A 27,671-nucleotide genomic window follows, 5' to 3' on the forward strand; every position below is an offset into this window, starting at 1 on the left:
GTCTGCGCCAAGCTTCGACTTATTCGTCGAGAATTGTGTGTAAGGGTGGCGTAAAAGCAAATTCGCGTGCGGAAAATTAATTTCCCTGAGAAAAGCGTTGAAAAACCACGACCTCTACCTTAAGATTAATGCAGACCTTGACCTATCTGCGTTCTCTTTGGCTCGACGCCAGAACATTTGTTTTTCGAAACATCGAATCCAGTGGCGGAGGGTGGCATTTTATACCGGGTCAATCTATGACTTTCAATCTTTTATACTAGGATTAGATATAACCTTAGTTGCTAAGGCCATTAGTAGATATTTGAAAAATTACTGGATGCATAAACAGTATTAAGACTACAGTGTTACCCCTAAAACAACGAAAAACGAAACTGCAAGATATTTCCGTCGTACAATTGGTTCGAAAACAATTTTTCTCTACAAAAATTAGGCTGTAAAAAATATTTTAATAATTATTTAATATAAAATTTCCACCAATCGTGTCAAGTCTTGTCAAACACTTTGATTATCCTTAAATTTATTAATTAATGATGAAACTTAGCTTTCAGAAGTACACTTTATCTACATTATCTAACGACACACAATGCTAGGTGCAATGTTAAAACACTCATTTCCTTGCTTTCTTTTCTAATTTATACGTTTTTTTGGTGGTTCTTTTTTAAGATTCTCTTGGTGTAGAGAACAAGAACAAGAGGTAAAAATAATACATAAAAAGTGTTTTCATTTAAAATTCACCTTTCTTCTAACTTGATGCGCTGACGAATACAATTTTACATATGTTATATTAAAGTATAAGAAAATACTCAGACAAACCTAGGCCTCTGTTAAAAAATGTATTTAATTTATGTAAAATTGTAGAAATTCTAGTCGAAAAAAAAATATCTGTTTATATTTTGTACATTGCTACTGATGAATGCTTGATTTTAAATAGGTCTAAAATTATTTAGACAGAGCTTTCCTGGCCTCAGGCACAACGTAATCTCAGCAAAATTCTAAAATGACGTCATCAAATTTTTCGAAGAGATAAATATGTAAATTCTAGTTAGCGATTTACCTTGTGTACGATATCCTTAAAGTATGTAAAGGGCAATCTATTCTGTAGCATCTATGGTAATTTATATAATTTCATTTTCCCAAAAATCTACATAAGTTTAAAAATAAGGATGGATTAATAAGGTATATTAATTTATTTTTATTTAGAAAGAAGCTAAGAGGACAACAACTGATCCAGTAGTATTTGGGATTATTGATCAAATAAAATCGCCAACAGATAGAAAATGGACAAGCAGCTAGACCAAAGCACCAAACTTAATACAAATTATCAACGAAAGTTTAGTCATGGTGTTTTCAGAAGCACATCAGGTGATATAGAAGTTGAAAAAAGCATATTAACGTTTAGATACTCAGCATCAACCTTAATAGAAACAATAACTTCTGTAGAGAACGAAAACAAAGAGTTTCACTTCAAAATTTGTAATGAATTATTTTACGGCGAAATGAATTGTTGTATGACATATATACTTGTATGCTTGTCATGTAGCATCAAAGGGTTGTATGGTATATAAAAATTATTTAATTTTTTGCACTAATTTTTTTAGAATATTAAACTATAACTTTTGTCATACTATTTGAGAGCCAATCGGATCGATAAATTAATGGCAAAAAATAGGTTCGATTAAACATCACCTAAAATGTCCTAACGAACCGCTTCTGTTTGACTCAAACAAGAACTACGGAAATTGCGTTACTTTTTCCCGTCCAATTCCTGTTTCCTTACCTCGTTTTGTTCATTAGGTCTTTTGCGATCCCACGTCCTCTCAGAGAGCTGTCCACAGAGAGTATTTTCACCGTTATCGCTTTATTGACGTCGGGAAAATGGGTAAAGATTTTTGATTCCACGGCAACGTGATCGAGAAGCCTCAGAATCTTGGCGAATTTTTTATCCGGACAGGTTACTTCTTCTATTTCATCGGTGTAACCGCGTTCCAGGATACCGTTGAGGCAGACACCAATTATTTTTCCGTTGCATACTGCCTTCAGATTTAGGCCGTTGTCGAGGTCCTTCAGCGAGTACTCTTCGAGCTCTACACAAGTCGGCCTGCCGTCAAGGAGACCGATGCTGTAGTTCAGAGGTTCATCTCGGATGAAAAAGGTGCGTAGGAACTGGACGACTTCTTCTTTGTCGTTTGCTGTTATTATCTCGATGGCGTAAGGTTCAGCTGGTGGGCTGCAGGGTGTGGAAGGCGTAGAGGGCGTGGACACGGAATCGACGGACTGAGAACAATAAATAATATTACTGAAAGGAATTAATGCACGGTTTCAATTTTTTTATGTTGATATATCTTGAAATGAAAGTTGTAGTACGCATTGTAGAAAAGATATGGCAGCCATAAAAATAAAAATTAACTATCGTAATTGTTAAATTTTGAAGCCTTTTCATAAAACTAATGAAAACATAATTAATTAAAACATTAAGTAGAGATAATAAGCCCATTTCTTTGGGAAATTTTACGATTGGAAAATTTGGTACTTTCCCAGCAAATGGTTATTAAGAAGTGTTGTAATGCGATAGTTTTGAAGTTTTATATTTTTATGGACCATAATAATTAATAATGAAAGTCTTGTATTACTTGTAATTAAAAATTATTAGCCCGTTATGGTTCTGCTTAGCAATAAATCCCCTCTCCGATATCCTGAACAGCTGCAATTATGGGTTCAATATAAGAATTAACAAACAAAGAGAAAACAGAATAAGTCACTTGCTGTATATGGATGACATAAAAATATATGCAAGTACACAAAATCAGTTAACAAACCTATTAAATCTGACTGAACAATTTTCCGGTGATATTGGTATGTCCTTTGGTATTGAGAAATGTAAGACCCAAGCAATCAGAAAAGGCGTGTTTCACCAAGTACCACATATAACACAGAATAAGGAAATAATTGAAGCCCAAGAACGAAACGATACATACAAATATCTGGGTTTCTGTCAATCCTCCCACATCAATCATACCAAAACGAAAACACAGTTGAAAGATCAATACGTAGCGAGATTAAAATTAATATTGAAGACACAGTTAAATGGAAAAAATTTAATGAAAGCAGTAAATACATTCTGCGTTCCACTGCTAACATATTCTTTTGGAGTCATTAAATGGTCCAAAACTGATCTTGAAAATTTAAACATCGCAACAAGGAAAATCTTCACACAGTATAGAAGGCATCACCCAAAATCGTCGATTGAAAGATTCTCATTACCAAGACAGAATGGAGGAAGGGGTTTCCAGAACTTAGAAAACTTATATCAGAGACAAATCTCAGATTTGAAGAAGTATTTCTTGAAACGAGCGGAAAGAAATGAAATGTTTCGCACCATCACAAGAGCAGATTTGAACCACACACCCTTAAATCTGTCGAACACCGAAGAAATCCACACCCCCCACACAATAGATAAAATAATAAGTGGGCTAAAACAAAAACAACTACATGGAAAATTCTACAAAGACTTAGAAGAAAATCATGTCAATAAGAAGATGTCATTGATTTGGTTAAAAAAATCAAGTTTGTATGCCGAAACAGAAGGATTTGTGTTTGCTATTCAAGACCGAGTAATCAATACCAAGAATTATAGAAAATACATCATCAAAGATCCGAACATAAAAAACGACTGCTGTCGCCTATGCAAAGCAAAACCTGAAACGATCCAGCACATAATCTCTTCTTGCAGCATCCTAGCACAAACTGATTACAAAGCTAGACACGACAACGCAGCCAAAATCATTCACAAAGAATTAGCAACACTTATGAACTTAATCGAAGATACGACACCCTATTACACTTACATTCCGTCTCCATTCCTTGAAAATAACAAATACAAATTATACTGGGATCGCACAATACTTACAGACTTAAACATTACAGCTAACAGACCAGACATCATACTTATCAAAAAACACACGAACGAAGCCATTCTCATTGACATTGCTATTCCTAACACAAACAACATTATTCAAACATACGACACCAAGATTTCAAAATATCTACAATTATCGATAGAAATGAAATCCATGTTGAATCTTAAAAAAATTTCAATTCTACCCCTAGTTATCTCTAATGTAGGTGTAGTTCCAAATAGCTTAGTTGAGAATTTAAAGTCTTTGCATTTGAATGATTCAATAATTGTCAAAATTCAAAAAGCTGTTTTGTTAGGAACATGTCATATTGTTCGTAAGTTTCTTGAACAGTCTGATCATGTCAGTCAGATTAGATTAGCACCAGTAGGTCAGAGTAGTGTAGGTCACTTTTCATGTGATGCGCGGATAAATGGTCGGTAGTTACGCTGGACTTTTGGGGATGGGGTGAGATTAGAGAATAATAGCAGACTAATTTGTATGCTGTAATTCTAGAATCTCGAAAGTTGTTCTGTTAATCTAATCAATGCATATCATTACTTGGTCTTAGTACCCGTAATGATAGAAGTCTTGCCTGAATGCCGGTCATTTCCGGGTCAGTGGTGGGTCTTAATAAACTTATTTATTCATATCATGTTTAACTTCAAGGTGTCTTGGCGTTTCACAATTTATGGAATATAAACTGCTACCTTCGTCTGTTCGCGAATTTTGGAGGAATAATCTCCACTGACCAGTATGTAATTTTAAATGTATTTTAAAATTATGGTAACCAACATTATCTTAAAATATTGTTAGTAAAATAATCAGCAGAGGAATGAATAATCCATCAATAATTCCTGTCTTTGGCGCACATTGAATATATTTGTTATGAAAATTTACATTTCATAACAAATTCAAGTCTTCTACTTGCGAATCCAGACCAGCTGAGGGTTGCGTGTGGCACCCTTTTATTCCAATGACCCCACAAATCTCCATAGACCCTTCGGAGATTATTATTACATTAATTTAGTCATTTGTTTTCCTAGTCGGCCAGGTCAAATCTGAATTGGAAACAACACCCTTGTTTTCAACTTTACAAGTTTAGGTAAATCAACAGTTTAACTAAAATTATTTATCTCCCTCAGTAACCCAATGACGTTACCTTAAATAAATATAATCAATCTTTATTCAGAGAGATATAGGGTTATCTATTATACAGGATGCAAAAAACAATAAGATATGAACAAGAATATATATGAAGTACTTAAGTAATTTACGATTTTACCGATTATCTAAAAAATGGCTCGTTTCATGTTCCTGCTATTATGGAAATCAATGTCATTACAATTAGTATTATCTACATGTTATCACATACACTGCCAGACAAAAAAACGCGGACACTTGAATTTTTTATGATTACCTGCGATTGGTCCAACGTTTGGAAAAAATATTCCAAAAAGCAAAACATTAATGTAATGACTTTATTATTTCATCAGCAGAAGAGTAATTTCAGAAAAATGTGACAATATATACGTATGTCTTGAGCAGAAACCAAAATTAGGATATTATTACAAACGTAAATAACTTATGATCACCATGAAATTATAAACACTGTGTTTTTATGCAACTGTTATGCAGGGATTTTCGTTTAGTCATGCATAATAACAGACATAAAATGAACACTTTTCTAAACAATCGTAGCAAAAACGACAATCGATATATTTTAAAATATGATAGACTTAAAATAAAATAATTACACTGATTACATAGCTATCGGCACAAACACAGAAATTTATTTATCTTTTTAGAAAAGTAATAATTTCGATTTTTCCTTTATACAACTTATTTCAGTCGTCTTGAAGAATTATTGATCAACAAGAAATTATTATTATTTTTTTACTTAACCTATATCGTATATTTTACCATTTCCGATCTATCAACAATAGAAAAAGTGGAGGTCACACGCTGTATAAAAAACGAAGAAACGTTTTCATCGGAATACCTTTACAAGGCTCCTACACTACTAGGCAAATTAAAAACCAGAAATTTTAAATTAAAATGCAGAATTTATTTTTATTCTTGTTTCCTGTTACTTGTTCTGCAAATAAAATGCCGTTATCTCTGCTTTTTTTATGCCATTACTCATTATCTACTTTTTTATGATAGTTACATAAAACGTGTAGATACATGTAGAAATTTTTATAATTATTACTTATTTATGAACTAACACGGAAACCTTTCAAGAGAATTGACAAGACAAGAAAAAACAGATAATCGTAAAAATTATCGGAAAAAGTTCTAGAGTTCTCAAAGCTGTAACTGTTGTAAACTTACTACTCGATCATCACCATTTCTGCACATCTGGAGAAGAAAGTATATAGCAAACACAGTTGAATTTCTAATTGACGACGAGCTTCTTCCTATACATATAGGTACTTAGACATAGGTAAACATTCATTGTTGCTCAAACTTATGTGGAGTAAACTGTTTTGATATTTAATTTTGTGAGATTTATCGTTTAAAAAGCCACAAAATTAAGTGACCACCAACTGGTTAGCGCATTTTGACAACCTCCACTACAAAAACAATTCGGTACTTTATAATGGGTCGTTTTCCAAAATTAAATAACTTAAATCAACTATCTACACGCGTCTGTTTTTTTCAAACAATAACCTTTACATTTGGCACTACATGACATAACACATTTAGACTAAACCTGGTGCGCTGAGATACCCGGGTGGAATTTAAAAAAATCTCAAGTCAAAATAAACCGCTTTTATTTATTTTCGTATTTAAATACTCAACTAGTGAGATTTAATTAAAATTGTCAAGAAAAATTCTAAATAAAAAATGTCGTCTGAAGAAAAAATGGTTGTTTACTATTAACATGACAATGTAAACAGAAGTAACTTATTTACACCGGATTTATTTTAATAGAGTGCTGTTTGCCAGTTTTAAATTTGTCACCTAAAAAAAAATTCAAATTTACATTTAAATTAAAATGAGATTACAAATTGCTGGCACTTGGTAATTTAATTGGAAATATAAAATTTCCCCTAACTCCAGGACTATTAAATAAACGATAAAATAAAACAGTTCATCAACGTCATTATTTATCGAGTAAAAATAGTGCCAGTATGTTACAAAAATTTAGAAGAAATCTTTTATGTAGTGTGAAATGTCAAAAAAAACACAATGAGAAAAACCTCGAATAGAAATACGTTATGCAATAACAATGAACAAGAGAAACAAAATACAAATCGATAGAAATCAAAACTGAAGTCTGGCAACTAAAAAAAAATGCTGAGATTGGTAACCGGTTAAAAAGACGTAATAGCAAAATGAGATACACATACTTAATAGACGCGATGAAAGTAAATTTCTGTTGCAAGAAATAATAATTAAGTGAAATTCTACAAAAGGTCAAGCAAATTAGATATATCCTTCATGACACGTAATGTTTTAAAACTAAAAAAAATTTGACATGTATATATAATCCGTCGACAGAAAAAGCGAAGAACAATAATAAAGTGTCAGTTTTCAATTTAAACGCTCATTGAAAACAATTAAAAAATTAACTTCTTCCAATAGTTGAAAATAACTTCATTATTTGGATTTCAAAAACGCAGAGCTACCATATATTGGTGTCAACTTTATTATAAAGTATTTTTAAAATATAAAGCGTCTCCTTTATCCGGTGAATTATTGCCCCTTTGTCTGCTGCTGCATCTGGCAGCTATGAAAAAGCGCTTCTCAAGACTATATTATTGCCATGGTAACAGTCACCGCCAGGTGCTTTTACATCTAAGATGCTTTTAAGGGTAAACTATTGTTTCACTATAGTTAACATAAAATCAATACTGCATCATGCAACTTACATTTCCCGCTTTTAATTAAGTTTACAGCACGTTTTAATAATATTGTTAATTGTTGAAACGATAAAAAAATAAATTCTTTTGTCCATTTTAAGTTATAGGAAAATTGATAAAGTAAACGGTGGAGTTAACACAAATGAATAAACACCTGTTTGAAGGGTTTTAACACCTTTTAAATATTTGCTTATTGTTCGCAGCAAATGTAATATATAAATACAACTAATAAGAATAAGGTAATCCACAGAAACGCAGAGCAATAACATCACCAAGGAAAATTTCGTGGACTTCATTTCGCAAACAAAGTTTGTTTACGTAGAACTACAATTACAAACTAAGTGTAGCTAATTTCACTGGACAATAAGATCAACAACTAAGATTCAAATTTAATGGAGATAATGAAATGGAAAAAAATGATAAACTATTGTCACAATTTTCAACAGCTTTTGTGTCAGCAAGGTCAAGAAATCATCTTTGACTCTACTTGTTGCATTGATTGGCCGACCTTGGCGGTTTTTTTTGTATATCAGTGGAAGGTATACGCGACCACACATCCGAATGACAAATAAGAAAATTGCGAATACCATGAACCACATTGAGAAATAAAGACTGGAAGTCAAGTTTACAAGTCATAGTTATTGAAATAAGTAGAAGCAATGTCAATGTCAGTGTCTAAAAAGAAAAGGTAAAAAGATTGTGTTTGTTTGGCTCGCCTCGCTTCGGACAGACACCGCGGAAAAAAATGTTTGTAAGGTGTGGAGAAATACATTATAAAATTTACATATAATATCATGTAGTCGAGCAAACTCCTTGACTCCGTGATACATCAAAAAGTAAATGAATGAGTAAAAGACGTTTTTAATATCCTTGCTAACCGAGCTCTTTTATAAGTATATCGTTGGTCATTTTGGCAAAAATTTAAAAGAATAAAAGCTTTTACATGATGTTCTACGTTGAAGAACAAAACAACTGCCAATATTTTTCTTATTAACGAGAATTCTCTTTACTGTCTTTCTACAGTGAGCAGTGTCACAACATTGAATTGGGCTTATTATTTCTTCAGAACACTCCGACAGCGCAGAAATTAGTTTCTTTATCACGAATAACTGTTATTAAATAGTACAGAATTCCATTAATAATATAATACATTGGTGTCTATTATATGCAACAAATACAGTATTAATTACAACTACAAACCACTCATATAATGTTCAAATAGCTAGAAAATTCTATCATAAATAAAAAATAAAATAATAAAATAAATAGATCATATTTTTTTTATTAAACTTGTACATCATGATCTGTAAAATGAAGCTTCTTAATCAAAATTTTTACTTCCACAAACCATGTCCCAATATGTTATGATTTCAAATTTTGGAAAGCTAAATATTGTACATATGAGGCTTATATATTTTTGTCGTTCCAAAGCTTAAAAGGGGAAATTATACATTTACAAACGTTTAAATTTTAACAGTCAAAATAATTTTAGAGCACGACATTTTTGGTAACAAGAGAAGACGTAAAAACTTATACAGATAATCTTTACAGACGAACTAGAGTCATTTGAAACCAATTTTTTCGTGTCACTGAAAATATCTCTTAAAATGTCATTGCAGTGATTCTCATATTGTTAGATGAACGTGTTCATTTTATGAACTGAACACTTCTCATTATATTTTTGACAAATTCATAGTGTTACTTTCGCTAATTTGATGAAAAAAGACACATTCCTACAATTTTGAGTCTGTTGATGTCTAATAATTATCCAAAATGTACGTGAACAAACTTGCTTTTCAACAGAATAAAGTGCAGATCGATTTTAGCAAGTTTTTTATTATTATTTAATAGGTCTGCATCGCGTCCGACGTTTTTACTGTGTACGAGTGTTGTAAACAAATTATGAAATCTAATGTGTAATTATTACCGCGCTGTGCGCTTCATATTAACGCTTGTTTGTTAAACTTTCGTGGTGAGTGCTAGAAATATTCTTGAACAAAACTTTAACATTTGTTATCGACAAATCAAGTAACCTTACATTTCTAACAAACAAGGCGAATTAATGGCTAATGTCTTGATTTTCTTCGAAAATAAAAACTTTCCACCTCTTCGTATCATGCAAAATACGTCGTACGCAGGTTCGCTAATGTTACTATTTACAGTTTAATGACATTGTCGTACATTATTTCAAAGTACATCCAACTGACGCACTTAATATAAAAAACTAGACGAGCATAATTACACTCGTCATAGTAAATTTTAATAGTAGTTCGCGCGAAAGATTCAATCAGCGTTCCTGGGAAAACTTGTAAAAACTCCGAGAAACCATTAGCGTCTCATTAATAAAAAAATATGAATCATCTAGTAACTCTTCCAGTTTGTTAAAAATTAATAATGGCCATAACCTACACCACTTCAATTCACTATACTTTATTACCAGCCAATTCAAAGACGAGGTAAGTAGCAATAAAAATAAACATCGTCTCAAATCTAATGAAGTTTACACGTCCTTCGTCCGCTGTTTATCATAAAATAGACTACATATAAATTCAATGAAACAATAACAAAAAAATTATAGTTACCACAAAATCAGTGAACTTGAGCTTTTCGAACTTCTCCGTGAGAATGAAACTGGGCTGCATTTGTACCGCCATGTCGATTAATTGTGGACAACACACCGTAAATAATCACACTGAAAGAATCCTTACAACGGCACGAAAATATCCGGATTGAAACTGGCAAAGTTTCAGCGACTTCTGCTTTTACATCGCAAGCACTTTTATATTATATCCCCGAACCCTATTCAAGTTGAAAAGCAGTACTGGCTTGTACGCACGCTCGAGATACTTGTTTTTGTCATTTTCACGTGGAGCTTTTTTCCGCCGTTAATGAGATAGTTCATTAGAGATTGAATAAAACATCTTAAAAACCACAAAGTGCAAGTATTTACTTTGCGGTATGACGACATGAATTTGACTAAATTATTAACGAGTTTGCAGCGAGCACTTGGGCGAGGCGTCGCATGTGTGGATTTTCAATGACTTTAAAACAATAAACAATTAAACGATAGCAAATACCGGCAGTTACAATAAAAATACGAAATTAAAATGAGATTTAGTTGTAATCTAGAATGCAAATGCAACATCTGGTATTAATTATAGGCTGTGTCGCTCGAGGCGTCAAAACGTAACCATTGCATAACATTAATATAATCAATTAAATTATGCTGCACTAAATCGATTTAAATAAAACAGTTACTGAAGTGATTAAATAATCGTACTACAGCTCAGATTAGCGTAGAAAATTATTCCTATGGCTTTAATTTAATTGCGGTCGAAATGTGAATTCACGAAAACAGTGGATAACGTCAATATTTTCATTAATGACGAAAACAAACGCAAAATTCTTCTAAGTAGTTAAGATGACTACTGACACCCAAAATTAGTGTTGACGATTCTATAAACTAATTTAGATTTGTTTGTCTCTTTTTTACTAGAATGAACATATTCGCCCACTCTTTATGATAAATCGCTAATTTGATACAATCAAAAATATTTTTACAAATTTGAAAAATACTTAGTAAAAAGAAGAATTCGTGTTTACCTGAAATACAAAAATAAACACAAAAGTTGTATAGAAACGAAATTTTCTTTCCGGTGTGTAAAATTCCCTCACCCCTGACGTAGTAAAACATATCCAGCTTTTTCGAAACATTTTCAAAATTCGATTTTGAGAATTTGTTTTTTTTATGAGAACCCCTATAACTTAAAAAATATATAAATGCAGTGTTACAGTAAGTGTAAAGACACATATTACGCGTATGTTTCAAATGAGTTTTTTCTCTACAAAATTTTCCTTTTCCAAGGACACGTACATCAGTTTAGAAATGTGCAGATACTCATAATAACAATACTATATTCCTAAAAAAATAGGGTGGGCCGTTTCTGATTTAAATAATAAGATAATTTTAAGAGAACCCCTATAAGTTAAACTGAAGAGATGTACTGTAACATTACGTAAATATAAAGAAGCGTGCCACATGTATGTTCTATATAAGTTTTTCCTTTACAAAATTTTCTGATGACGTCAACATATCTGGAAGGACACGTAAATACATACATCAATTTGGATAGATACAGTGTAATACTAATAATAACAGTATTGTATTTACCAAATTTCTGGAAAAAAGAAGTGAGTCGTTCCTGATTTAATTAAAAAAATTATTTGAATCATTCATTATTTTTTTTAGTCACCATACAATTCTAAAAAATATTAATGGAGTGATAAATTACAAGTATAGACTCATCATATTTTGTACATTTTCGAAGGATTTATTCGGCAAAATTTTGAGATGACGCCATCAATGTTTTCGGGGGCTAAATAAATATATTTACCATGCTTACGTTAATTTTAAATTAACGTCTGTAAGATTTCAAAGCATTTGGTTATGGAGATTCAAAATTAGATTGCAAGACGTTATACAATTTCGATTTTTTTTTTTCCAAAAATTTAGATGTCTCAGGTAAAAACTCAACACGGATTCATAAACTACACGTGTGAAATTATGTTTTTTTATACTATTTAAAACCTATTACATATTACTATGTACAATTTTGAGGTAACGTGATCATATTGTTGGTGGAGATGATCAGACAAAGTTTGGTTAGCGTTTTATTATCTACATAATATTCATAATACACATATAAATTTGATTTATCAGTCCGGTAGTTTTAGGACAGGTAGGAAAATAGACGGAAACAGATGAAAACACACCTATTGTTTGGTACTCTAGGGAGCATGAAACGACGAGAAAACATAAAAGGAGCCAGTCGTCGATGAACTTGATTGCATTTACTTCCTTAGTTTACAATCAGGTAAGGTAAGTAAAAATATAAGAATGTACGAACATTGTAACACGTAAAAACACAAATTAATGTAGGACACAATTCAATATTAACTGAGAGAATAATATTCCAAAATGACGCCATATTTCTTTAGGAGGTTAAAAATGTTTAGTAAATATTCTGAAACAGTCTTTTTTTTAATTTTCATTAAAAGTAAACAATATTTTAAAATCAATTTCAGTAACGGAAGTTTTTGTAAATCTCGAAGCAGCGAAGGAAAATCTTCTAGATTTTCATCTGTTCTACAGCAACCGCATACTTCGTATGACAGTATTTCAGTGAATTCAAACAATAATTAGATAATTTCGCGATTTCGGCACAAATGCATTATAATTCGCTGAAAGTCGTCTCAGTTTACCTCACTGAGTTTCCTCATTAACCCCAGGCATAAAATAATCAAATTTTCAGAAGTCTTACATAAATAATAATTATTAGAACTGTCATTTGCTATGATGTAGACTACAGAAGTAATGAATTGACCCAATGACTTCCGCTGAGTTTATCTGGAAATCCCCTTGTGCCTCTTATTCACAACTAAAAGCCGGCCATTTAGGTTTTTTCCACCTTAATGGGACCGTATAATATTTATTAATGCAGTAGTGCTCAGTATCCAAATAAGTTCACGGAAAGTAATAAGACGTCACTGTTTAAAACCGGAAACTAGTAGCTTTTTTCGTAGAACATTCAAGTTAATGATGATATAAGTTAAGAATATTAGGGAAAAAAGATATATAAGAAGTAATACATCATGTCACATATCAAATATTTTATTGATTTGTTTGTTTAAAATTAAAACTATTTGTTATAAATTTTATGTAGCAAAATTAAAAATGTGAAAATAATTTAAAAGTACTAGACAGAAAAACCAGCATAAAAACTGAGGACCTCATTGGAAGAAAAAACAGAAACAGTGACAGAACAAAACTATATATTAAAATAAAATTCAGAAAGTAAGCTAGCAATACAGCACATTAATAAAGTTAAAAATTTAAAGAAAAGTTCAATTTCTGAGTAGCAGAAATGAATGAAGTGTTACTGAACGAATTACTAAGAAAAAAGAAAAAGAAAATCAAAAAGTTCTACGAAGATTCAATCAAAAACTACCCTCCATATAAAGACGTTTAATAACTGCAATTTTTCTACATCCAGTCAGTTTGAATTAAAAATGCTGAACACACATAGTGGTGTTACCAAAAATAAAATTCAGAAACTTAATGAAACTTGAAAAAAGACAAGAGACAAATTAGTTAGGTTCAGCTAGCAACAAAAATCTTGAGATCTGAAACGCAAAAAATAATGATATGTACAAAAAGTTTCACAAATATAAGCGAATTGTATTAACATATTTATTTACGTTATATTGCAACGGGTTTGTTCATAAAAAGACTCTAGTAGAGTGAAATCACACGAGGGTAAGAATAATGCGCTAACCCACGTATGACCTACAAAATTTTATCTACGGCTACGGTAATTTATAACACGTTTACTGAAATGGGTGGGATAAGTTAAATTTATCCTACTATCATATCGTTTTGCGGTTTGAAATATATTAAGTAAATATTTATTACATGCTAATACTTGATAGCCACAAGATTAATTATCAAATGTTGGCAACAAATGGTATCTAAATATAACATTCGTATATAAAACTTACGACTTATGTTCAAAATCTGATATTTATTGTTCAATAGTTTACACATGAACAGTTCCATCCAGCCAGTGGTTCCCAACGTCAGGTAGCAACTCAAATTATAGTCCGGAGAGAGAATGTAAGCCGCAAACCAGTATTTAAAAAAAAAGTATATATAATTTTTACTAATAAGAGATTAAAATTCAATTTTTCACCTTGTTCTTGTGTTATGGGTCGTATATTATTACTACTTGAAGGTCCTATACAGAAAGTTGGAAAAACATTGATAAGAAAGATTTTTTTTAATTGAAGTACAGTTTTCAGTTTATTGTTACTAAGAGTTAGTGTACAAACCCAAAAAAAGTGTATTGTCCATAATATAACAGTAAAACCAATTCTATTAAATCATGTTTATAGAAGTAGATAAAATAAATTTTCATTCAACTTTATCGCCACATGGACGGTAAATAAGCATATCAATCAAAACGATTGTCAAAGTAAAATTAGACGAAAAAAATACCCATTTCTACGTGTCTTAACCACAAATGGGTTATTCCCAAATTTTAATAACCACAGGTTTATAATTTCTTATTAAAATAAATGCAATGGTAGCACATTAAAAACTAAATCAATTTTGTAAAAAACAGACGGAAAGTTGCAAACCACAAAATTTTACCAAAAACACTGACAGATTTAATGCATTATAAACATTAAATGATTAGATTAAAGATTAGATTATATAATTTAGTCTTATGAATTATCTAGAATGTTCCTTTCTATTATACAAAAAAATTAAACCTTTTTTAAGACACAAAAATGAATATACAAATTGTGAATAATCTTAAAATTTACATAAAATCTCATAAGTATTTTCGTATTTTATTTTATTCGCTTTATTTAATTACTTAATTACGTATTAATCATTTCCACCAATTCTACCTTATTTATATTACAACTTGTTAACATACATTCCGTCTGAATTTTGGCCTTGGTGTTGATTACCAGAGCTGTAAGCAAGGTTTTCAAAATCAAGTGACTAATTAATCCTTCAACTTAACCTGTCTTTTATGGTTCACCACTTACTCCCAAAACAATTTTTTCTGCAAATTTTCGTCAATTCTCAAAAAAGTTGTTATGCAAATTTTTTTCACCCAGATCTAAGGGCGATAATTGCAGAGGAATTAAACGTTATTCGAGTATTAGTTTAATGTGCAAATAACCTTTCTGAAACGAACTTAATTTGCAAAGTCTAAAATTCTCCGATTATCAATTAATATATTATCTAATTTTTCTCATTAAAACGTAGAGTCTAAATATTTTAACATTAATGCAAATACTGCATACGTAGCTGACTAGTAGACACGTTCGTAAAATATTACACATGTAAATATCATGATGTGGATAATTGAATTGCATCAAAAATACTTTCGGTTGGGTTTTTAAATTATTTAATTACTAACAATGGCTTTCCATTATACTATGTCAAAATAAAATGAACCCATGGCCATTACCTAGCGCAACAGACGACTTTTTAGCACGAATTAAGAAAGAACCTTATTCTTGAAACGTCGAGTACATGACAATGAACTTGAAGTAATAGAGATAAACAAGGACGAAACAATCATTAATTCATTATAATATGTACATGAAATAATAATCACAATTATTTATCATGCCTCTTATTAACTAACTACTACGGAATTATGATAGGTATTTAACTGAATAAACCATAGGATACAACATGCTTATGTATTTTTTATTAGGATATGTTAATTATCCCTTCTCTGTGATAAAGTCTTGAATAAAAGTAAGAACTAGAATCTGAGATAATTCAGACGTAGTTTAATGAATATCATATTTATAAGTCAGTAAGATTAATTTATAATTTAAAATTTGTTAATATAAAATTTATGAAAAATAAAAAAAGTACAATTTTGTACACAATAAGGCCATAAATAATTACTGGAAAAATACAATGCGTTCATTAGGAAGTGTTGTGCTGAGATCCGCCGTAAAAGTAACCATTATAATTTCAATAAACATCGAGAGCAGTTTTTTGCACAAAATTATATTTAACGACCAATAAATCTTATCCTTGAAAACTTTGACGGCACGTGTACGATGTAAAAATATAAAAGTAAATCTCCATTCAAAAGGAACATCTTCACACCCATACATTAAACGAAAAGTAAGAGGCACATTTTTTTCTTAAACAATGTCCTTGATCATTGAATTGCCATGACAGAATTCAATTTTTTGTCGGTGAAGGTGAAGGTAAATTAAATCAGCTGATTGCAGTTTGCATTATTTAGGAATTTTATAGAAAAATTATATCTTTTTGTTACTAAATCGAAATTTGGTTGACACATCTTTTATGTACCAGGAACAACAGGCGTAAGCCATTGTTCAGAATGCGGAAACACTGAGAAATAAAAAAAATATGTTCCCTCGGGCAACAACGTGGGACTGGGTGTGTAAGAGGTGTGCGAACTACACCACCAATACAGACCTGCTGCTGCTTTTCAAAGCTTTTCTTAGATAAGTACAAAATTAATTAATTTATTAACTAATGTTTTATTTATACTACTCAGCTAACACAAGTTTTATTATCATATACCTATTTCTATACAAAATTACATACAAATGGCTCATATTAGGTGGAAAGTTTCTTGTGCTGCTACCGTTTTTAATCTCCCCACGGTCACGCAGTACACACTTCTTTGTAAACATTTTTCTTGTCTGACTGTTTGACTAAAAAATTGTTTTGCAGAAACTCACTGAACTGTAGAGTTGGGAATAAACCAGTCACTGTTTGCGTAAGAACTGTCAATTAAAAATTTGCTGTTATTCGGCCATTCAAAATTTAATGACGTCCAAGAACTGGACTGATAATGTGAAAAACCACCACATAATTTCTTGTCGGTCGTCAGTGGTATATAATTATTGTTAGGTATCAAAGTCGTTAACGAAGCGTTTGAATTTTTAACAAGAACTAGTGGAAAATTTACGCCGAATACGGCCAGAATACAGCGCAATAATTAGACTAGTGTAATTTTCTCAAGACTTGTGGTTTTTGACAGTTACAAATAATGAAAACAAATATCGGAAGTTTGGCAAGCTAAAGTTTATTTTGCCTGGATACATGAAAATTTCCTATGAGATACTTCAATAATTAATTCTTGGAAGCGCAGAATTTGCGTTAATTTGCAGGGCCATTTGTAAGCGACTGTTATCAAAAGGACCGCTTTTGTTATGCAAAACAAAATTCTAAGATTTTAACAGCGGCAAATGTTTTGACGTGCTTTTTTCGATAGGTAGGTTTTAGCTTAAACTAACGGTTCAATCACTGTATTAAAAGGTGGAATTATGAGTTTGATAGTGCACTGCGCATACGCTTCTTGAGTGGATTATCATTTAAATGGATAAATTATACATGGATACAAACATTTATTACTGCTTTATTGACTGAATTAAAATAAAATATGTAACAGCTCGAACTGCATTTAAAAGAATTTGCAAAATTTAGGCATTTTTGCGAAAACATGTTTATTAATAAATTTCATCGAATTTTTCTAACGACACCTACACGTCAAGCCCCTGACATGACTTCGCAAACAATAATGTCGAGCTTGAAACAGAAGAATATAATTCCAAAGATAAGTTTTTTCTTTTACTGAAAACAACATTTTTTTTAATGTTTGGACATTTTTAAACAACTAAAATTCAAGTAAAATGTGGAAAACGAATAGCTAGCTGTAACCTTATTTGAAATATTATATACATACATACACCTGCGTCTAAAATCTATAAAAATTTGATATAAATATTTAACTTTTTTTAATTCTCTGGAAAAGTACAGAAAATTAGGATAAATTATATTCTTGATAACCGAACTATTATTTTAATTTATAGAGGTTATCATAAAAAAAATTAAATTCCGAAAATTTTATAATTATACGAAGAAGCTATTCGACTGCACTTCATGGCCGAGGGAAGTTCTATCTAAGCAACCTTGGACTTATTTTTCATATCTGTACATGTGTATATTTTACAATTTTTTTTTTGCAAAAACATGAAGGGTAATTCCAGGAATAGAAAAGATGTATTCCTAATTTTTGCCAATTAAGTAGAAAAATGTCTCTACTTAATAGAACTAATTAACTTAACAATTCTAAAGTATATGTAATCTGTTATCAGTGTATTCTTTTGTTTATTATAACTATGTGTATACTTAGGAATAACAAAGTTGTGAGATGGCATCATCATCAGCTTCCCGACAATCTGAAAGTCATTGATACCCTACTTTCAAATATAATCCTTTCAAAATATTTTCCACAGACAGACACCGACAAACAATGAAATACAATTTTATGTATGAAAAATGTATATTTAATTTAGTAGGAGCGAATCGTGTCAGTTAAAATTTGAAAGTATATATAGTCTCAATTTTAAAATTATTAACCTTATAACTTACAATTGATGTATTTGGGTAATGGGAATTCCACCACTAAAACTTTACGAAACTTGTCAACAAAAAAAAACTTCGTCATGTGTCTATGCATCAGATACTATACATTTAAAAGGTTCACAAAGATGACCAAGCAGCAGTATTTCAGAACAAAGTTTATAACCTTGGGTTTGCATTTTCAGAATCAATAAATAAAGCAACAAATACAACAAAATGCTCAACTACTTAGAAAAGTTAAAGTTTCAGTATGTAATTTTAATTTTAATCTGATTTGATCGTCTAAATTCTAAAGCAAACTAAAAACAAAGCGTCTACATAACCAAATTTTCCGATCAATTTAATAAAACAGACAGTATTAATTGGTACTATTTTTCATATCCAAAAAAAAAACCTACAAAAACCAGTTTGCACCGTCCATGCAATCAACACAAACGTAACATTATGGGCAGGGTTTCCCTGACCGAAAGTGTAAAAATGAAAAGCCGGTTTATAATGGTATAACTTGAATCCAATACATTTCTTAGGTCAGTGTGCTTATCAAAGTTTATTCCTTAAAGCTGTTTTTGAATGAATTGTTTCGAAATAACAAGATTTTATGACTTGTCTTTACTTTTAATGTGGAAAATTTCAGCAGGTATATAACAATTTGTTTGAAAAATAGGAATTTTATAATGAATAGGAATTTTATAATGATCGAAGATGAAATAGAAAAATTCCCTTGGTATTTTGAAACTTATATAGAGATGTTTCCGAAACTGGAACCACCATCTTACTTATCAAATAATTCTTTTTGCTAGCACAATTACGATTTAAAAAACTGCCATTGATAATTTTTGAATCCATATTAAAAACGATTTATTAGGCTTCCATAAAAGTTTTGATAATTTGTTTAACAAATTAATGAATCTTCCAGCTACATCCATATTTGTTAACTTCTCTGAGGCAACAAAATAATTTTTTTAAAGCTTGCTCTGTTTTTGCCAAGAGTACTTACAATGTTTAGAATTTTGTATCTCAGAAGGTTAATTAATTCAAAAATCGGGGAATTTATTTCTCTGTCTCTGAAACATGAGTCTTAAACTATATTTTTTTAACAAAAATCGATTCATTTTTTTAGAGGGGGTCTATCTGTTGACAATATTATTGTATTGTTTGCGATATATGTAATTAGCATTCTGTTACTTTGTTATATTCTATTTATATCAGATAAATTAGGTCTTATACTTATTTCTTTCTATTGTTATAATTTATAAATATACTTACTTGTCACATAAAACTAAATCTGACGAAAATCTTACGGTCAGTTGAGTGCTTTTTTCAGTTATAAATAAAAATTTGGAAAATTTATTTGGATAGTGTTGTTGATAACATAACTAACTTTTTATACATGTCATAAGTAAACAGTTCTAAAAAATAAAATATAATCTTAGATCATAATTTTTATTAAAGATTTATATCCTGATTTTTAAACCACATACAAACTCACTTGCACATTTTAAGTGGTATTTATTACCGACATTTTATGACGACGTGACAATACCTTATCTTCTAACAATCTTAATACATATTTTCAATTAATTGCTATAGTACTCTTGAAGATAATAGTCTTTCAAAAATATTTTCAAGAGACCCGTGATGCGATGAACACTTTATGAAACTTGTAAACGGTAAAGAAAAGCTTCTAATTTTTTACGTCTTTGGGCAACTGGCCTGTACACAAAAACATAAAACATGTTCTTGGGGGTGACAAAATCATTTACTACATTTGTTGTCAATATCCTAAAGTAAAGTGAAAATAAAGTGTGATCCTCGTCAAATTTTACCCACCAATTTAATAAAACAGACAGTTTTAATTTAGTAATCATTTTCACGTCCAAATAAAAAATAACCTACAAAAACCAGTTTACAACGTCAGTGTAGTCAGCAGTAAGGCCCAATATTATGGATAGGGATTCTCCCAATCAAAGTGTAAAAATGCAAATCCGGTTTGTAATCGTAAAACTTGAACCCGACAGAGTTCTTATATTAGTGCTTTTATTAAAGTTAATTCACCACACTATTGTTCTTAACGAATTTTTTTAAAATAAGATATTTATGTTGGGTAAAAATTAATAATAATTTTCATATATCTAAATAAAACAAGTCCAGTTTCTTAGATAAATCATTTTTAATTTTAATTCTGCGAATTTTATTTAATTATGTTTTTATAATACTCACTATAAGTTCAATTAAAAATGAGAACAGATTATTAAGCTAGAGGTGAACGAGTATGTTAAGTGCATGTTTCAAATAAGATTTTCTGTTGACGTCAACTAATTTTGCTAGGCACAGATACTTACATCTATTTGACTAAAACGTGTAATAAAACATTAACAATAGCAGTACTGTCTTCCCAAATTTTCTTCATATATTAACTTTTTTGACATTCTGTCTAGTAATTTTGAAGAAAACGTCATCAAATTTTGAAAGGGACAAACTGATAAATTCTAACTAATAAATTACCATGCTCATGAGAATTCTAAACATTTCACAGCAGTTGATAGACGACGCCATCGCATGTTGGTGGAAATGAACAGAAAAATTTTAGTTGGCGTTAAAACAATTCTGAAATTTTGCAAAAATCTGTTCAGTAGTAGAACGAACGAAAGGCAAACGAAAACGATTTAGTGTTTCATATTCTAGGAGTTATAAAATACCGAGAATACATGAAATTAGCTATTAGTTTAATGGACTCCATTATAATAATTGGCTACCTTTGTTGGAGAAGTAAAAATGAAAAAGAAAACATTAATTTGTTTTTTACTTCTTGGGCGTAAGCTAAAGGAATCATGTTCATCGCACGAATGACCACTTTTATGTTTTCTCGGTATTTCATGAGTCCTAGAGTACAAAAATCTAGTCTCCCGTTTCTGTCCGTCTGTCTGGCTCTATTTATTAGACACGTAATCTCCGAAACTACTGGACCGATTGTTGATCTATGTTTATGATGTCATAACAAATTTTTTATTGATCAAATTAAGAGTCCCCATTGTCTCAAAAAAGTGAGAATACGCACGACTTTACTTAATAAGAATTATAATAATAATATCCAGAACATTCTGTACCACTGTGGCTTAATTAACCATTTTAGTTAAAACAAACAAATTTCTACGTGATATTTTTCGAATGTAGAATAAACAAACACTAGAAGTTAATACTTATTAGTGCTGAGAGGCTATTTTTGCCGTTTATCTGCTTTCAACATGTTTTACGTTGTCCGTACTTGTGCAATTTGCACAATCCCTTGCAATTGGCGCCCCCACGCCCCAATAGAAGTTATCACAAAACAAACATCGAAAAAACTAATTTTATAATTTTTCAAAGAAGCCGGATTTGTTGGACTTGTACTTCAGGGGCGAGGCAAATTCTGTCGAAATAAACTTTGACCAATTTTTTTTATATTTTGTTACTACCGTTGTATTTCTATATATTGTATAGATATGTACTACTATACAATCGTATAAATGCCGTAAGTGAATTAGTAGTACATATCGACATTGCTTGTGTTGCCACATGCATTCGCATTTTAGATGTTACAACAGTTGTATTTTTCTTCTTAAAAACAGAGGCGATTCTTTCCATCTTTGTTTGCAGGAACAGAAGCGTTGCGCGTTCATTAAACGAGGAAATAATAAGTACACACCAGGGGCGGCTGGTCAGGGGCGGCAGGGTCGGCCACGCCGTACCAGTCATTTTAAAATACTTAGTAAGCGTTGAAATTAGAAAATAAAAAAAGAAATAAAGTTTGAATGTACGTTAGGATAGATCATATATATTAAAAATATATTTTATTATATTGTAGGTACAAAATAAAGCATTTGTTGCTAATTTTAAATGCTGATAAACACGCTTTGCCGGCGAGATTTCGGCAAGCCGTACCCAGGAATGCATTATGCTCGATGTTTCGACTTCGTAGCAGCTTACGGTTTCATCGTTCTCTTTGTCTAGTACACTGTAGTAGACAAAGACCTGGCGGAACGTATGTTGTGCCAGGTCCGGCGAAATCCTTCTTCGCCGTACCCAGCAACGCGAATTTAGTTTTTAAAACGCTTAATATTTAAGATAGCTAACCAAATTACAAAACAATAACGGCTTCGATGTTCTTCAGTGCATACTATTTTTTTTTAAATAATAACTGTCGATTTAATACATTTTTCTGTGTATGAATAATAAACGAAAAAAATTACATTAAATTATCTAAAATTTTATTTTTCGTACATAACTTAGCTACAACATAAATGCGCTTTTTCTGTATTTTTAGCATCTAAGCGTTTTCAGATATTTCAGAAACGAATTTAAAGTTTTAAATCATTTTAATTTTTCAATTATTCAATTAATTTATTTGACAATTTGTCATATACATTAAAAATAAATAAATGTAAATGAAGATAGTTAACAGTTGGTACTTTTATTATTACTTTTTTTATATTTTTTAACTGCATGTCATTATTTAATTATTATTATTTAATTGTGGATGTCCGGGGTCGGCAAGCCGTATAGCCGCCGGTCGACGCGGAACTCAGTAAAAATAATGTTTTCGGTGGTTCTCAATTAATGATAAAGCAGAACAAGTAGAATTAAGGATTAATAGTATTTGGAATCAAACTGACATTGTCAATTTCCTATAAAAAATTATTTTAACAGGTCGAAACATTTGAGATGTTTTGTACATCCTGGCACGTAAAATGTCAGTGGTTAATGAGTAGCAGCCATACATTACGAAAATATATAACACCAAGGTGTAGACTCAAAATATTTGGCCGACCCGAAATTTTGACCCACCAGCCGCCACTGGTACACACATTTATCTTCTTCCAACAAACGGAGTGGACGGAACGCTTTGTACTTTTATTGATTACCTTGCCTGGATTACCCCACTTTGCTTATTAAAATCGTTTCTTAAAATTTATGACCCAATCTTTAATACTTTAGAACCATTATTTCATGAATCCATTTCATTCCTTATTTATGACTCGTTTTCAGTTTTTAGTATTTTTTCATGATCCTAATCATTATTGTCATCTGTCATGATCATCGCCCTGCGTTTGACATTTGTGAATTGATTACTACTTTAGATTTTCATGAAGTGGTTAATAAATCAGAGAAAATGAGAAATTGTCAGCAGGAAAATTGATGATGCTACCACAACCACAGTTTTTTGATCCCGGAGCACAGTTACATGTGGACGCCCTTGTTATTTTTAAAGGTTACCACTTTTGTTGAATACTCTCTCCAACACTTAATTTAACACACAGGAAACATAAAATATCCTTCCTTAAGCGACGCAAAGTAAGTAGTGTTTTAATCACACTTCGAGATTTACTTAATAAGTAAATCTATTGCTAAGTCAGCAACTGTTTAATTTTCCATAGATAGAAATCCTTTAGATTTCTTCTTGTTAGCTAAAATTTAATGAAAGTTGTTAAATGCAGGTGAGTTTCGTCGTAGTCGGTTGAAATGCCACAGTTTAATTTGTTTGTAAAATATGTGACCATGACAGAAGTCTCCGATTTTTAAAACCAATCAAAAAAATATTTAGCTTAGGTGGTCTTGACAACTTTTAAGTTTTGTATGCAGTGGTATCGACGTCAAAAATATTTTGGTATCATGTTTGTATAATGTTTGTACTCATATTTTTAACTCAAATTTTGTTTTTCATCGATAAATAGACTGGACAAACTGCCAAATAAAACAATTCGCCGTCGATTCGCCGTTTTATCAGGAACAGTTTATCTCGTAGAGTGACCGACCAATCAAGTTTTTGTTAAAAAATAAAAGAGCGCATGTATAATTACTTCACAAAAAGTGGAAGGAAGTAGAGTGAGCTTGTTTCGTAAGATAAGCAAATTAAATGAGTTAATAATAGTAACTAAAATTTTATAGATACTTATTAGACCATTGTTATTTTTAAAATATACACTCCAAATAAGGAAGTACCATTATTATTCATAAATCGTGTAAAATGTGTATTCAAATGAAGTAAAAGATACTTGTATGTATAATTTTCAAAACTTAATTTCCATAAATTATCGACAATTAATTATTTATTATTATTTGCAAACAATGATAACAAAAGTTGAATTGTTTTTAGAATAGTATACTTCTATGGCCTAAAATTGACAACTAAACATTCATTTTTTTGTTTCGGTGTGTAATTATAACGTATAATCAGGACGTTTTCGTAAATTTCCAGGGACTTTCAAAAGGCAAACGTATCCTCCAACAATCAACTATAATTTTTTATATACAACTTCGGTAATTTTAAATTTTATTTTTGGTTTGAAGCAGTTACCTGACTGATAGCAAAACTCATATTTGTGCAAGATGTTTCACCTGAAATTTTTGGTTTTTTAATTTATTCATTGGTTACCACAATCTACTCATATTCGAGACACCTGATAAATAGGGTTAACTTCCGCTGAAAAGTTTTAAAAATCGCATTTTTATTTTTACGAAGTTCGTTGTTTTTACTTTAAACTATAAGCAAAGATATCTATCATGTTCAATTTAAACTAAAAACGAATTATTAAGAACAAAAGTGGAGACCTATATTCTAACTGATGTTTGTTTCAGAAGTTCAGTAAAGAGTAAACAGAAGTATAAATCTAAAGGTCTTACAATTAGATCTTGGAGTTTGTCCTTAATCGAATTCTCGGTCAATGGTTTTCAACGAATCTAATAGCATTCTAAATAAACCGACCGAACACTACAAATTCTTGGAAGGAAAAGATCTTTCCCGAAAAATAGTTTCCTTTACTTATTATCCAGTTTTATTGTGACATTGTTCAATTGTTGCTACATTTTAAAATGATAATTTTATGATATTATTAATTTCCTGTACTGTGTAAATAATTTTATTTTATTTTTAAGTTATAGCCAGATCTCTCCGTCGTTGCTCTGTACTTGTCCTCCACTTCTCAGCTTTGTATCATACAGATCATTTATCCATTAGCATAATCTATATAATTGATTCTTGATAGGTCAAATAATGCAACTCGCATAGTAACAAATGCACTTCATCGATGACAAAACAAAGATAAGATTATTAATCAATTAAATTTCTCCATTACACCTATTATCATGATCACTCAGAAATTGACAAATAATGTCGGCTTGTTAACTATACCTACTGTACGCAACGCATTACTGTAAGACAATAAATCAGTCAGCTGATATATCCACTCGAAATTCCTGCAAAAACATATTTGAACCACTTTTTAATTGCGAGTAACAAATATTACTTAACTCGTAACTGTTTTTCAATTTTTAGAACAACAACACAAAAATCACCAGCCTTGAAAGGCACTTGAACTAATTCTAAGTACCACTGAATCGGAAACTGATGTACTAAATCGCAATTAACCGGAAATATTGATTTTATTTAAATTGTCATTCTACGCTGTGCGATAATGTAAAACGACAGTAATCACCATTCACAAATAAAGCTCGAGCTTTGCTCGTTTCGTGAATACTCGAAAGCTCACATTAATTAACATTTCATGAGCGGAACGAGGATATTAAAAGCTCGCAATACGATATTAAGTTTCGCTTCGGAAAAAAAAGGAGCTTCAGTAAACCGATTATCCTGCCGCTTCTGTAAGGACATATTAAATATCTTGTTGCTATAGTCACGAATATGCGAGACGCCAGGAAGATGAGTTGGAAATTTCTGGAAAATATAAAAAGTGGTTTCGTTATGGTTGCGACTACACGAATGCCGATAATAATGATATATTCTTCGAAAAATAATAAAAAGCATCTACGAGTGTTTCGGTGGAAGATGACTGTTGAATGGAGGCTTCTTCAAATGAGTATTTATTACAGCACTGCGTAAACAAGCGTATTTAATTAAACAACTGCATCATTTTACTCTTAATTAGAAAATTTAATTGAGAACATCTTGTTTTCTAATAACCGCGAAATAAACAACGTTTACATAACAAAATGCTTTTGTGCAAACATTAGAATTGGTGGAAATTCATTATTCACACTAATTAAGATTTCAAACGAAGAGTTATGAAAGAAAAAACGAATTTACAGCTAAATATATGAAAACCAGTTTTGTAATGTTCTTGATTGAACTTTTTTATGCAATTCCGAAAAAGCAACTTTTCATCTCAATATTTGCAATATTGGCGTCGTTCTATAAGTAGGTACCTATATTTCTATAGTATCTAACTGAAGTTGATTAAATAACGTACGTACTCGTATCTCTAACTTAAACCAAAAATTGCAAAATAGAGAAATTAATTAAAAACGACAATTCACAGAAGATATAATGAAGAAAATATTAGCATTAGTGCATAAAAATAAATAAATTCTATCAAACTGTAAAAAATATACGTTTTGATGAAACATCAAAACCTCATTTTCTTGTCACAGTACCACTTTACGTACTAATTATACAAATAACTATTATATGTTGGTTTGTTTCTTAATTTAAAGTTTTAAGAAATCGGATAATAATTAACTAATGAACAATTTGCTTTTTTTGATATTTCTAGGAAGTCAGTTCAAATAATCGTAAGTGGGGCATGTACAGACTTATGAGTTATAAAGTGCCACATTCCATTTTTTATTTAATGTATAAAGATAAATAAATGTAAGGTAAGTATATGAATTATGATAAAATAATCACTAATTAGGAACTATTTATTTAGTAATTGTAAAAATTCAAACCAGGGACGAGGAACATTTTTACTACAGACCGTTATGGTTATTAAACTTTACTTTTTTATTGTTTTGTCTTTTTTGTAAATTGTTTCATTAACTTTTGCATATGAAATGCATATTCTGTATTAATTTTGTAACAAAATCTGCTTCAATGTTCCTAAGGAATGAAAGGTATTAATTATAACTGACAGTTTT

The 27,671-nt window shown here is 30.8% G+C and overlaps 1 protein-coding gene across 3 annotated transcripts in view; it reads right to left on the reverse strand.

Moving 5' to 3' along the window:
- LOC135131392 (arylalkylamine N-acetyltransferase 1-like) overlaps positions 1 to 27,671 on the reverse strand; it is a 40,514-nt gene that overhangs the window by 3,306 nt on the left and 9,537 nt on the right. The window contains exons 1-2 of one of the 3 annotated variants that reach the window (XM_064059144.1): positions 10,345 to 10,680; positions 1,778 to 2,274 (exon numbers count right to left, since the gene is read on the reverse strand). In XM_064059144.1, the coding sequence (XP_063915214.1) occupies positions 1,778 to 2,274; positions 10,345 to 10,416 (569 nt within the window). In that variant the 5' untranslated portion in view covers positions 10,417 to 10,680. Of the gene's footprint in view, positions 1 to 1,777; positions 2,275 to 10,344; positions 10,681 to 27,671 lie in introns of those variants that run through there. The other 2 variants (XM_064059137.1, XM_064059151.1) reach the window with 2 other exon arrangements.

The sequence above is a fragment of the Zophobas morio genome, unplaced genomic scaffold, assembly GCF_036711695.1.
Source record: "Zophobas morio isolate AGI-343-1 ecotype UQ-CSIRO unplaced genomic scaffold, CSIRO_AGI_Zmor_V1 ptg000002l, whole genome shotgun sequence".
NCBI classification, from domain to species: Eukaryota; Metazoa; Arthropoda; class Insecta; order Coleoptera; family Tenebrionidae; genus Zophobas; species Zophobas morio.